At 46.8% G+C, this 14,240-nt stretch overlaps 1 protein-coding gene across 1 annotated transcript in view; it reads right to left on the reverse strand.

Annotated features, from left to right (window-relative positions):
• Positions 1 to 9,382, reverse strand: part of LOC307231567 (paired box protein Pax-6-like) — a gene marked incomplete at both ends in the record, with an annotated part of 61,378 nt that extends 51,996 nt beyond the window's left edge. Inside the window, 2 exons of the mRNA XM_080002331.1 lie at positions 7,266 to 7,417; positions 9,240 to 9,382. Coding sequence (XP_079858457.1) covers positions 7,266 to 7,417; positions 9,240 to 9,382 — 295 coding nt within the window. The remainder of the gene's footprint in view (positions 1 to 7,265; positions 7,418 to 9,239) is intronic.
• Positions 9,383 to 14,240: the final 4,858 nt, after the last annotated feature.

Here is a 14,240-nt window from a genome sequence, read left to right on the forward strand (position 1 = left end):
AAGTTAACAGTCTGTGTCACAGTGCTCATTACATGTTCCATTTTTAGCGCTTTGCCGCACAATGTTTCCTGGTGTATAATGCAGTGGTAAATTGTCAGCTCACCTGTGCAATTTTCCGCCCGCATCTTATCCCGCATTCTGCCCACTAATCCACTCTTTCTACCGCCCATTGCAGGTGCTCCATCTGTTATCAGTCCTACCAGTTTGTCCCAATGCAGCTTAATTTAATTTACACAATTAGATACTTCTTCAAATATGTATTTTCCCATCATTGTGCCGTGCATTGATTTAATTCCCAAAAGTTCCTCTGTAATGCATAAGAGAGTCCACTCCACGGATGAAGATTGACAGCTGGGCAGTATCTGTTGTGTCGCTTCTTCCTTTTTCCATCAGTTGCTTTTGTCTATTGGTAGCAAACTCACATGTCTGTTCAGCAACGGTGTTTCTGGTAAAGCTTACATTTAAAAATGCTTGCTTTTTGTCAGGACACACGGCTTCGCACACTTTAATCATGCATTGCCTCACAAACTCTCCCTCGGTAGATAGCTGTGCCGATTAAGCTATTTCTTCTGCCACAAAAAAAAATAGCTTTAACGGCAGCCTCACTTGGAGATTTTGCTTTGTTGAACATAGCCTACTGTGACACCAGACTTGTTTTTAACTCTTCTACCTTCTGGAGCTTCTGCTGTGTGTCCAGCTCCTTGTACCCGTCCCCATGTTTCGTTTCATCGCGTCGTCTTATGTTGTATTCTTTAATTACGGCCACAACAGCTCCACACACAAGATAAACAGGTTTACCCCTTGTGTTAGTGAACAGATACTTTGCCTCCCATCTGTCTTGAAAGTCTCTGTTTTCAACGTCCACCTTTCGTTTGGCCATTTTTGTGAGGTCTAGAGTTAAAATTTACCCGAATTGACAGGATGAGCATAAGACTGATGAGTTTGTCAATAAAGGGGTTTGCCACTGTTGATTGACGTCTCAACCAATAGCTGGTGCCAAAGCGCCAGCTATTGCAGTGCAGTCTGGGATTTGTAGTATTAATGCTAGACATAAAATATTATCTTGAGGGCCGGATACAATTGTCCAGCAGGCCGGATGAGTTTGACATGATGCACACGAGTTTCATGTATGCTTATTGTGAACATTCTGCAGTGTGAGAATATTTCCTCCAGTAAGTAGACTGATTTTAACAACAAACACTTAAAAATGTAGGTATGTAAAATGGTGGTAGTGGGGGTGGAGGTATATTAATGTCATTTAACTGCAAGTGGAGAGCCAGACTTTACAAGTCACTTTAGGGACATATTGCACTCTTCAAATCCACTGATCCGCTGCCCCTCCCTTTACTGTGTAATTATTGTCCCTTTAGATAATTGCCTTTAATTACTGGTTACCTGTCAGATAGTGACTCTCTGCCACGAGTGTCTCTTTTCCTGTGTGACATGATGCATCCACTCCGATTATAAGACATTGGTTTGCGCTAAAGACAGCCGAGGTAACCCCTCTGTCTGTTTAGCGCCAGCCGATGTGGATAAAAGGGTAAAAAAGGAGTAGAGAGGAAAGCAGAATAGCTGTGGAGTGACTTACAGGACAGCGAAAGCAGAGGATGCAAGCAAGTACTGACATGTGTTTCTGTCAAAGGGAGAACCTCACTATTCACAGGGTCACCTCGACTGCTTGTCTCTGTAGTTATTTTTTTCTCCAAGCTGCCTGTCTTTCTTTTTTCCCCTCTCCTTCCTTTCACTGTAGAGGGGAACATACGTTTTTTAGTGAATTAATTTCCTTTTCAGTTGAAGTGATTAACCCACACCTCTCTGACAAGCTGAGTAATTGCAGGAGGCCCCCCTGACTTCAATCTGTAACAAAAGCAATGGCACAGTGGGAGAGGAGGGTGGGGGTATAGATATCTGAATGTACATCTCTGCGTTCCTGTGCTGTGGGTAGAAGAAAAAATATTTTGCTGAATGCCTTGTTTTTTAATAAACAATGAAGAGGAAAAAAGTTTTGGTCTCAAAGTGAATTTATTATCTTGTACAAGGGTTGGATCAGAGATGTGCTTAGACAGCTCTCTGGGATAGAGAGCTTAGACAGCTCTCAGTTTGGCGTCAAATTCATGGTGGCACGGTGGCGCAGTGCATTGCACTGCTGCTTCACTGCAAGAAGGTCCTGGGTTCGATTCCTGCCTCGGGCGCTGTTGGCACCATGCTCTGGCGGGTTATCTCCCAAATAGGAGCCTTTCTGTGTGGAGTTTGCATGTTCCCCCGTGCCCACATGGGGTTTCCTCCACCTCACGTCAGTAAGGAACTAAAAACTTGCACTCATCGTCTGACCAATGATGGACATTTATCACCTGCTCCCTGGGCACGTCCATGTCTGCTGCCCACTGCTCCTGGCTGTGCCCCCGGAGGAAGGACAAGCCAGGATGGGTCAAATGCAGAGGATCCATTTCACCGGCCACCATCAAAAAGCATGTGCATGTGGTGTGTTGCATGATGAATAAAGACTGTTTCTTCTTCTTCGTAAACAATGGATATTCGGTGAGGCCTAAACACTGATAACTGCGTCAGGATTGTCTGTAGGAATTAATACTGTGTGTTATGTGATTACATAGATTTACAAGAATATATGAGGTGTTGTTGTGTTCTTCATTATGTGTTTGCATAAATGTTTCTCTGATAACATAGATTAAGATATATTGTTACACACACAAGTTTATGGTCATGGCTTACCAAAATATTTTGGTAAGCCATGAGTAGCACACAAAACAAAACGCATATAAACTAAAATTTTAACTGGATGAACATGGACACCATCACCCCTTCCACTGGCCGAACCATGATTCAAAGAGGCCAGTGAGGGATGTGTCAATGACGGAATTCTCCGCTAAATCCTCAGCTAATGTTGTGATCCCATGCAATGCCTTGGTCACCGAGCCCTATGGAGCAGTGTTGTTGGGAATGAATGTACAACACATAGACCCGAACATCACGCATATCCCACCCTTCTCAGCTAAGAGCATGTCTAATGCCATTCTGTTCTGCCACGCCATTAGACTAATCCCTGCCGTCTGTTCTACCAAGCCTTTAACTGCGTTCCTAGTGTGATTTATGAACCTCTGTTGGCTGTAATTGATCCAGTCCATATTCTTATTTATTGTGGACCACCAGAACAGTGCAGACTCAAAACCTGCACCTATTTCATTTCTAGCTTTGAACTTGTTAGGTACTCCTAGTATGTATTAAAAGATCCACCTGGGGCTACCTCTCTCTTTCATCGTCCTTTAGCAGAGTGGTGTTGCGCAGCGTCATGTACCGTGTGGGGCTGGAACAAGGTGAAAGACATTACCAGCTGGACTAAGGCGCATGTCCCCGTCCAGTTGCTTCGTAAGTTAGAACTGAGCCGTCTTCCCCCACACAGCCACCAGACGTCAGCCCTGTCTTGGCACAGCCTTGTAAAGATGGAAACTGGCAACACAGAAGAAAGGTTACCCATAGTTGTGTTGTTACAGAAATTAAAGGGTCACTTTAATCTGCAGTTTGTTAATCGGTGGTCTTAAATAAAGTGCCAGACAGATGTTGGTTTTACTTGTACAAGGGTCGGATCAGAGATGTGCTAAGGAGCAGCTCTCTGAGTCAAACAGTTTATTTTCAGGGAGTCAGAGAATATTCGTATGGTCAGTTCGACGTCACAGATACAGAGAATATACAGTCAGCTTGACCTCACAGGTGCAGAAAATAATTGGTTAGGCCAAGATAAGGCAAGCTTTGAGGATGGGGAAAGCTTTTTGGCAGGAACCCAAGGCAGGACACAATCCAAAAAGTTTGTGAGAATTAAGAATTAAGAATAAACCCTGTGTGCAAAAATAAAAGTGTGTGACTGGAAGCTACATGAAGTTGTGTTCTTCATTATGTGTGTGCATTATGTTTGTGATTACATGGATTTAGACATATTGTTACAGTGTCAGTAGTTACCATGATCACTTGGCTACATCCTGATAGTTGTTCCATTCAATGTCCCGGGGTGAGGAACCTAGTAAAACAGGTGTAATTGCCGTTAATCACTTCAAATGGTGGAGGTGTTGGTGTTTGTGTCACTGGTGGAAATAGGTCATGTAAATCAGTACAGTTTGGGTTGGTAGGCATGGTTGCTTTCTCTTATAACTTAACCATGGAGGGGAGTCCGTAGTCCGAATTTTCAAAATTTAATGGAAAGGGTATGGTCCCCAATTTAGGCTTGGCAGTGGAACATGCATAGCAGTCATCTTTGGCTATCGGCCTGGTGGTGAACCTTATCGTTACTTTATTTTCATCAGAGTATTTGGTCTCAAAATTCCATAGTATCCTGTAGGTCTTTTACTTTTATGGTCTTAATAAGGTCCTTTTGTGGTAGAGGTGTTGTGGCAGGTGTTGCTGTAGTGTTGGTGGGTGGCTTTCGTATCACTATGATTTAAAATGGTGGAAATGATTTAAAACCCCCCCGTGTCTCTTCCCGTGCTATCTGATACCAAATGATAGATCCCCCCATCATCAGGTTGTGCTTTTTTAATAGTTATGTACACAGAGTTATAAGCGGCAGGTCCACATTGCATGGGTACATGGCCGCGGACCATACTAAATCTGTGTTCTTTATCTGTAAGCGTGTTTTTGTTTGTGGGATGATAAGTCCACTCATGGATCTGTGTGCCACCACACCTGTACCACACCATGACAGACAATGAGGATCCCCAACACACAGGTACTTTTGATCTCTCAATAACTAATGTGCTAGGAGCTGAGTACAGCTCGCAACTTCGCAAAGGTCAAGTTGGAATGTGGCATCTTCTCCTTCCACCAAATGCACCTCTTTGATCCCTTGTCCACATGACCATGTTAGCATAGTTGTTAATAGTATGAGTATAAACATTTCAGAGAACTAGGTACTCAGGGATCTATTGGTTTCTTCACCAGGTTTGAGACAGCTGTTCAATATAAGGACAGCTCCCTTTGTAGCCCAGGCTTCCTCCTTTGTACAGTTTATCTCTTTAGATAGTTTATAGTGTGTCTAATCCGGATCTGGATGTGGTGTGATTACTCTTTTTCAGTGCATCAGGTGTATCCAGGTTGGCCTCTCCTTGATTTTCACCGCCGTTGGCGTTGTTAGAAGAACTTGGAACGGTTCTTCCCACCTAGGTTGATGCCATCTTTTCCTGTCGATCACTTTGATGAAGACCCAATCGCCAGGTAGTACATCAATGACACTTTTGTTAGAAATTGGTTTTCTCATATAGTCAGCCAGAGTGGTCTCTTTAGGTCTGATTTCTCCGGGAAAAATCTTTTAGTGGGTGATTTTGGTATGGCTGTCCAAAACAACACTTCATATGGTGATAGCCCTCTGACATTGGGTGTCATTCTCATGTTTATTAATAATAATGGAAGGCAATAGACCCAAGTGAATCCTGTTTCTCCCATTTTTTATTTAGCTCTAAATAATTCTGTATTTTGTATTGTCTAATCTATATTTCTCCTTCCAACTAAGAGTGCAGAGCCAACTGTTATCTGCTCACTAGCACTATTCCAAGAGTTTGTTTTATCAACAATCTCCCAGCAGCGGAGTTGTCACAGAACCAAAAGCCCCCACCTTTTCAGCACCAGCCAAACACAAAAATTCAGATAAAGTGAAGACTTCCTGTGAAGCGAAGTTTTACCAAGATTTGGTATCCCATCAGTAATAATTTCGGACAATGGCAAAGGAATTTGTGAAAAAAAAAGTGAAATGCGCTTTATAAATACTGTAGGTGTGACTTGACTTGGCTTGACACACATCGTTGTCATTTTAGTGGCTGTGGTTCCGAGAAGGCAATCTCTGTCTCGTCAGTCCATTTTATCTTTTCTTGTGCTGCCATTGGGTTCCCATAGATTGAATTTAATAGTGGTTGGGTGCTTTCGGCATAACTAGGGATCCATTGTCTACAGAAATTTGTCATGCGTAGAAACTGCATCACGCGCCATTTTTTTTCTTTTACCGTCATCGAGTTGTCTCCCCTCCTGACTGATATTATAACCCGAGTATCGCACCTCCTTTCTGCATAATTGTAATTTATTTTTTACTGGCCTTATGCCCTTGTTCTATTAGGAATTGCAACAGAGCTACAGTATCTGTTCGACAGTCTGATTTAGTTTTTGACCAAAGCAAAATGTCATCTACGTAAAGTAAAATTTTGCTACCTTTTGGAGGAGCAAACCTTTCCTTATTTGCACTCATCGCCATGAAAAATATGGTTGGACTTTCAGTATATCCTTGTGCCAATCTGGTCAAAGTCCAACTTTTTCCCTGATAGGTAAATGCAAACCAGAACTATGATGCTTTCTCAATTGGTATAGAAAAGAAAGCATTTGCTAGGTCGATTACGGTAAAATACTTGGGTCCTGGATCGATATTGTTAAGTGGCATGTTGGGGTCTGGAGTGTTTGGAGCTCCAGGCATTATGCTGATTTCTAATTTGGTCATCACATCTCTTCCAAATAGATTGGCTGGGCATGACCCAGATATAAAGATTTTGGCTTTACAAGGGAGGTTTAATTCCTCATGAGGAAATGAATGGGGTTTGTCAATTTTTCACTTGACTGATGTCTTGTTGCTGATTTGACAGTTATTTCCTCTCTTGAGAAGGTGACTCCACTCCCTTAACCTTTAATGTTACAGTTGGTCTGTGATTAATTTCCCTGGCACTTGCAAATATTTCCTCCAGATCTAGAACCTCAGTTTCCTCTCTCTCTTCCTCAAATTCATCATCATTTACAGAAAATAAGGTTTCATGACCTGTATTTTCGTCCTTGCAGTCGGTCAGTTGTGCAGTGTCGGTCTTGTTGCCTCCCCTTCCTCCATCCCGAGATCCATTTCTCCTTTGAGGGCAATCACAGGCCCAGTGATCCCTCTTTCCATAGATGAAACATCGTTATTCACTCTGTTGCCTCCTCCCGTTGTTCCTCTCCCCCCTCCGCCTTGGAACCGTCCTCGGCCTCTGGTATTTTGGTTGCCTCGGAACATGAAGCACCACACAAACCATCATCGTAGACTTCCTCACAACTTTAAACTTTTAGGACAAATACCTTAGTTATTGGTCTCTCGCTTCTAGTTCTTCAGCATGCATTGCGTAAGTTTTAATGTTAGCGAGAGCGCAACAAAAAAACAGAACCAGAGATTTTGGGCCTTAACCTGTTATTTATTTATTTAAACTGTTGGGCATATGACCCATTGTCACTTGAAGGATTAAAGAATGTTTTACCTGATTGCGTTTGGGGTGGGTTGGGTGTTGACGTGACCATCGGGATCTCGGCCGTGTAGTCTTTAAGTCTGGGTATATTGATGGAGTTGGATGGTCTGGTTCCTGGCAAGGAGGGGAGCAGGAGGGCGCTGAGGGAGTGAGGAGTGGCAGATCTGGGTATGGAGGAGGATCGGGCTATGTTCAAAGTTGTTGTCTGTGTCTGTAAAGTACTTAATTGCCTCCATTATGCATAAAAGCATTAGTTTGTTTTTCCATGTTTTTCATTTGTGTCCCTTCTCTTTCTAGCCTCTTCCAGCCATCGTCTTGCTTCCTCAAAACCTAACTTTTCTATGTCTTTCTTTTTTTCTCTTGCCTCCTTTGCAATATCAGCCACTCGCTGGTTACATTCCTTCACATTCAACTTCCCTCTGAACCCATATTTCTTACTCCACCTATAATAGTATTTTGAATTTCTTTTTCTTTGTTTTGCATAAATTTAAGATCTCCTTTGAGATCGCTTCCCGCGACTTTTCCATTTGTTACCCATGGTCATTTATCCTGACTATCTTCGCTGTCCCTCGTGTCTTTAGGTTAAGGCTAAGTCTCCAAGACTATGAAATCAATGTTATGTATTGTTGGGATCTGGAAACCGATCCCTCCCAGGTTGGTTGATGTCGGGAGGTTCTTCAATAAGATGGAGACGGATGCGATGCATAATGGATCCTTTATTGGCACAATGACAGAGACCAGGAGACGAGCCCAAAGCAAGAGCGACCAAGCAAGAGAGAGCGAGAGTGTCTTTTTTTAGACACGCTCCTATATAGTTCCTCCTAGGCCAGTCATCATAAAGGTTATTTGGCAAGTCGTCATAAAGGCTATTTGGATGAGAGATGTCATAAAGAGACATTTTATATGTTGGGCGCCATTTTAAGTAAAATGCCCAGTCATTTCTATCAGCCACCATTTTGTGCGCTATACTAAATCCAACAATCCCCTTTTGACCTGCTCAAGTATGAGGTCACTAAAACAGTAATTACAACATACAATAACCATGGGGAAAGCAAATACAACATCGTAATGACATGTTCAACAAACACTACAGAATTCATGACAATGCATGGCACTAGGAGTGATTGGCAGGGAAAACCCCATTTGTCTTAGTGGGAAAACCTACCAACATCCATATTACTGAACACGAGGATGGCATTCACTCACCACCTGGACCATTTTTAACAACAAAATCTTCAACAAACTGCACAGATCTAACTCTCTCTAACCTTATACTTAACCGTTACTACCCTCATACTAAACTTAAACATGTATTAACCTTATACTAAACTTACAACTTTATTAACCTTATACTAAACTTAAAACATTTATTAACCTTATACTAAACTTAAACATTTATTAGCCTTACACTAAACTTAAACATTTATTAGCCTTACACTAAACTTTAACATCCTAAATGAGCAAACAAAAAGTACCAAGTGGTTTCTTATGGAACAGTGTCTCCCTGGGTGTGATACTGGATCTCACAGCTTTTCTGCTCTTAACCTCATGCGAGGTGTGCTTACTCCGCTGTTTTGATCTTTCTCTTTTGAACCCTGGTCAACTAAATCCAGGGCACACAATAAACCATAAACAAATCAGAAGGGGAAACAGCTGGAGTTCCATCCAGTTGGACAGTCTGCTTCTGGGCGGGAAATGGTGATCGTCCCGCCTCGCTACTCTATGACCTAGGGGAGAGGTTACTAGCACTATCACCCTCGCAGCTAGCAATGAGTGCCCCGAATCGGCGGCTGCCACCCGTTCCTCAGGGGTCGGGCGGTGTCGTGGTGCTGTGAGGATCCGGTCGTTGACTGCCGGGGTTGGAGGCTGCGGCGCACTGACTCCAGTGATACCACGTGTCCCCTTTTCCCTCGAGCCGAACGACGTGGGAGGTGCGCTCGGTGACCCGATGTGGTCCCGTCCACCGGGGTATCCGCCCACTTTCACTTGATGACCCTCAGCAGGACCCACTCGGCCATGGGTAGTTCGGAGTTACCCGGGCCTCCCCTTGGTGGACCAGGAATGTTGATGACCAGCTCCAGGGACTGCATCGGGTGGTCCACCGCTTTGAAGGAGCAGTTTGCCGCCATGGCCCCTTATCACACTGTTGGCCCTGTACCAGCTCAGCCCTGTCTAGGCGAATGTGTAGCCCCAGGAGGGACACCACCTGTGTAGGAGGTACGAAGCAAACAAAACAATTGCAATATATACACACTTCCCGGGGATTATTTCCCTGCGGAGTCATTGTCCATATCATTTGTACTTGCTGCGTTGCCCAGGGCCACTTATTTTTCACCGCTTTCAGCCATACCCAGTCGGAGACTCTTACAGCCTTACCCGACAGTGGGTGAATTTGCTCTCCAACGTGGTCCTGTATCTTTGAGAAGAGCGAGACAGAGAGGCTCTTCCAGAGCAGTTAGGATACCATCATACACTACGTGATCCACGCAGGTGAGATCCAGCAGGTGAGGTTCAGGGGCGTCCCCCTCAGACCCACCGTGGCCAGACTCTCGAACCTCCTTCCTGTGCATAAGTTAAATGGGGCCACTGTTAGTGGATGCCCTTATTGACATGAGAGCTATCGGAAAGGCTTCTATCCAAGTTAGCTTTGAGTCCACGCAAATCCTAGCCAATTTGGCCTTAAACGTTCTATTTGCCCTTTCTACCTGCTCATCTAGGGGTCGTTGGATTGAATCTTTTACCTAAAATTGAATGGCTAAGATTTAATGCCAAGCATTATTCCTAAAATGCATGCTTGTCTTATAATTTTATGAAGATTTTTTATTCTGTCTTTTATTTAAAACATCTGTTCCTTATCCAGACATCGATAATTGCATATAGTCAATATGCACAGTTCTGTTAAAAAGGTTTGTGCCCACCTTGTTTTCATGAGCGCGCTCTCGGTGTCTGGACAGGTCGGGATGTTGTCTAGGGGTTTCTTTTGTTTATAACAAATTGTAATTCTGTTATTGTCTTTGTTTTGAACAAATTTCTGGAGCTCTTTTTTCTTAAAATGGGTCCCTTGTCACTTCGGACTTTTCGCGGGAATCCGTGCCGGGGATGTACTGAGAAATTTGGCCACCGTGGCGCTGTCCTCCCTCTTGGTGGGGCATGCTTCTGGCCAGCCGGTCAGAGCATCCACACACACACGAGGAGGTACCGCTGTCGGGAACTATCCCATTTCCGGCCGGATCCCCGGCCGGAGGATGTACATGGTGCACACCGGGTAGACCGCACATACTCCTTGATTATTTCGTCGGAATAGGGGTGCCACCAGTGGCAAAGGTTCGGTTTCACCTGAGCCACTCCCTCACGTCCCAACCTGTGGGCTTCTCCCACCACACTCTGTTGGAGTCCTGGTGGTTACACTACCCGACCATCCGGGCTTCTCCACAATTCTCACCCACACGTCGCTCCCTTTTGGGCCCACAATGTCTTCTCCTGGTCTGTCGCCCCCTTTTGGGCCTCACTAACCATTTCTTCGTCTAACTCTTCTCCCATGAGGCCATCCTCACACACCATCTAAAACGTCACGTGGTAGCCGGCCGCAGCTTTTGCCGCGGCGTCTGCCTGTCTGTTCCCTCTCGCTACCTCACTGTTTCCTACCTCATGCCCTCGGCATTTCACCACTGCCACCTTTCGCGGGAGGAGGAGCGCCTTTTCTAAGTCCTGCATCTCACGAGCATGTTTGATGGGTTTTCCGCCTGTTGTGCGGTAATCTCCCCGTTTCCATAATGTCAACTCCACCTGGGCTGCCCCTACTGCGTAGGCCGAATCGGTATAAATGGTCACAGCTTTCCCCTCTGCCCACTCCAGGGCCGCAATGAGTCCCATGACTTCCGCCCTCTGGGCCGATTGCTGCCCTTCCATTTTAACTGATGGTATCGTCTCGTGTCCAATCGGGGTCAGTCGGACTACCGCGTATCCCGCCTGTAGTCCGTAGGTGTTGTGCTTGTAACAGCAGCCGTCTGTGAACAGTTGTTCGGAGTCGGGGATCGGGTCGGTCTCGAGGTTGGGTTTTATTTTAAGCTCTGTCTGTACCAGCGCCTCACAATGGTGGGGCTTTCCTCCCTCTACATCCATGTGGTCTGCCATATTGATGCCCTCGTGTGTGAACAGTAAGTTTGGTTCGGTCAAAAAATGGCTCAATCGGTGTTTTCTTAGCGGGGTGAGGGTGAATTTTTCCGAATTCAGGTAGGCCACGACGCTGTGCGTGGTTAACACTGTTAGCAGGTGGCCCATGACCAGGAGTGCGGCTTTCTGTAATATCTTCGCAACACCTGTGGCATGTCTTGTGCACGGTGGATAGCGTTTCTCGGTTTCGTCGAGCATGCTGCTGGCCTACATTAGCACTTTCCTCCCTCCCCCTTTTTTCTGAAACAACACCCCGTTAGCGACGCCTGGTGTTTCAGAAACATCGAGGAAAAACGGCTGAGTGTTATCTGGAACGGCCAGGTCGGTTGCACACACGAGGGCCTGTTTTAGTGCGATAAACGATTCTTCGGCCTGTTCGGTCCAGACCAACGGAGCCCGCAAATTGCGCATGCCTTGTGCGTTAACGAGCGCACGGAGCGGGCGTGTGCGGCCTGCGTAATCTGGAATATAGGCGCGACTATATCCGGTCAATCCTAAGAAGGATAGATTCGGAATATCTCCGTCGAGGGGGAGTAACACACTTGGGGGATCTGTGTTTGAGTCCAGTCGGTCAGTGACACAGCGGTCTTCGTCATGGGCCCTAGGTCCTTAGCGTCATGGTTGGGGTGTATTGCTGAGGAGACATGGGGAACCGCGGTGGGAGCCATTTGATACCAGACGTAAATATTGTGAGTGACAATTTCCCACTCAATATCCTCAATATCTCTGAACAAATCCGCGTATGCTTCGGTTTGGTCTCGATCGTAAAATAATGTGACATGGGGCGGGTCGGGGGGAAAGAGGTAGGGTGCCAGCAGAGAAATCCAGGGTTTCCACCGGGCGTACTGGGCGAGGATCCCTTCAGGATGTGGTCTGCCGGGGGTAACAATTAAACCCCAGTAGATATCTGCCATTTGGGGTTCGGGGGAGGCCAATAGCCACTGGCCCCCTACTGTCAGGGCATGGCCCCAGGCCAGTTCAGTTCCATCAGGGAGAGTCACAATTAGGCCATCTGTAGAGCACAAAACGCTGGCCCCCAATCGTTGATCACGGCCCATGAGGTTAACGGGCACTTGGGGAGACATGACATACGGGTGGAGTTGTTTTTGATTCCCCAGTCTGGTTGATAATGGCTTGGTAACGGGCAGTTGTTGTCCTATCCCAGAGAAACCCACAACGTTCACGGTGTTGCGCGACATATGGTGAGGCGACAGAGGCCGGTTCAGAGTCGAATGGGTGGCCCCTGTGTCTACCAAGAACGGCAGTGATGTCCTTTACTGTCCCCGGCGCCCACTCTAACACCGCCCTCCGATACCATTAGAGTTTTGGTCCTTTTCAGGGTGACTACCGGTCAAACGAGTCCATTCGTCCTTACATGCCGTCAGGTGCTCTCTGGGGGACCGTCCTTCCTTCCAGGGAAACTTAGGTACGGTGGGGGCCACAGTAGGGGGAAACCGCTTATGTATGGCGTCATTAAGTGGTAGGGCAATCATGGGTAACGGTTCCTGATCGGCCGTATGTGTGGTTTTAGCGTCGTGTTCGATCTCTCGCGTCTCCCCCATACACCGCGACGCCACCCCGCGGTAATCGCCCAGGGCTAGGGTGTGGCCTGCCGTTGGGCCGCTTAATTTTTCCAACCACACCATGCCCCCCTCGTGTATGGTCGGTAATTTGTCCGCTAGGGCCTGGAGGTCACTCAGCCCATACGGTCGGTACACCGGAGGACCTCCACTTTCCTGCATTAGGGGTAACATCAAGCAGGACTGTGGGCCTTCGGGCCTGTAGGGTAGTCCGGTGCGAGTGTGAGCCGGACTGGTCGCTCCCCCGGCTTGACGTCGGTTACGAGCCGTGAGTCTGGCCTGTCGTCGGTTAGTATCAGTATCTTTGGGGCGCGGGGCGGGCATGTGTTTGTGCGACGTCCCTATCTTTTTTTCCAAGTCCGCTATTTCCCTTAACACCATAGTTTCCTCGTCCTCTGTGTCATCATCGGAACTGCCCTCCTGGGAGGAGCCATCCGTCACTCTCACCACGCCTCTGTGGGTTCCAATCGTCCCTCCCTTTTTTTGCCTTCTCGGTTCCCCGTCATCAGTGCCTTTTGTGTAGTCATAAATGCCTGTCAAAACTCCTCGAACAGTGACTTGCCGCCGGCCTCCTGTATTATCGGGCGATATTTGCGACACGCCCCCTCACGGTCCGCAACTTCCCGTTGTTATTCCCGTGTCTCATTCCTAATTCTGTGCAACGCCGTTTGCTCCCACGTCACAGTGCATGGCAGGGGCCCCTGGGGAAAAACTTCCCCGGGCGGCGCCTCCATTTCAGGGCCCAGCTGGTTTGCCAGCCTTGGCCCGCACAGTGGACAGTCCTCGGCCCTCATCGGCGGAGTCCCTGTCCCACACCCGTCGGACCCCCTTTCGGGACCATTCTCTACCTCTATTTGGAATCTGCCCGAGTATTTCCAATATTGGATACATCGCACTGGGCAACGGAGGCGCGGTCGGCGCCGCTTCGGCCTTCTGCTGCAAAGAGGCCTCTTCCTCCATTTTACTCTGTTCTTCATCTGATGAGCTATCCCATGCCAAACATGGCCCACGAAAACCACTTGCATCTGTGTCCCTCTTCCTCATCTCTGACCTTATGCAACTTCTTTTGTGACAACCACAACTTGCCCTTGGCGGCCTCCTCCGCGTCTTCTACCGCTTTCTTATACTCTTTTTCCCTCTTCCACAACACTGGCCCCAACGGCAATTCGTCATCTTGGTTTACTCCCTGTCGCCGCAATGCGAGATTTAACTCGTCTTTCATGTCGTTCCTAGG

This window comes from Zeus faber, assembly GCF_960531495.2.
Source record: "Zeus faber genome assembly, chromosome: 6".
In the NCBI taxonomy this organism is placed as follows: Eukaryota; Metazoa; Chordata; class Actinopteri; order Zeiformes; family Zeidae; genus Zeus; species Zeus faber.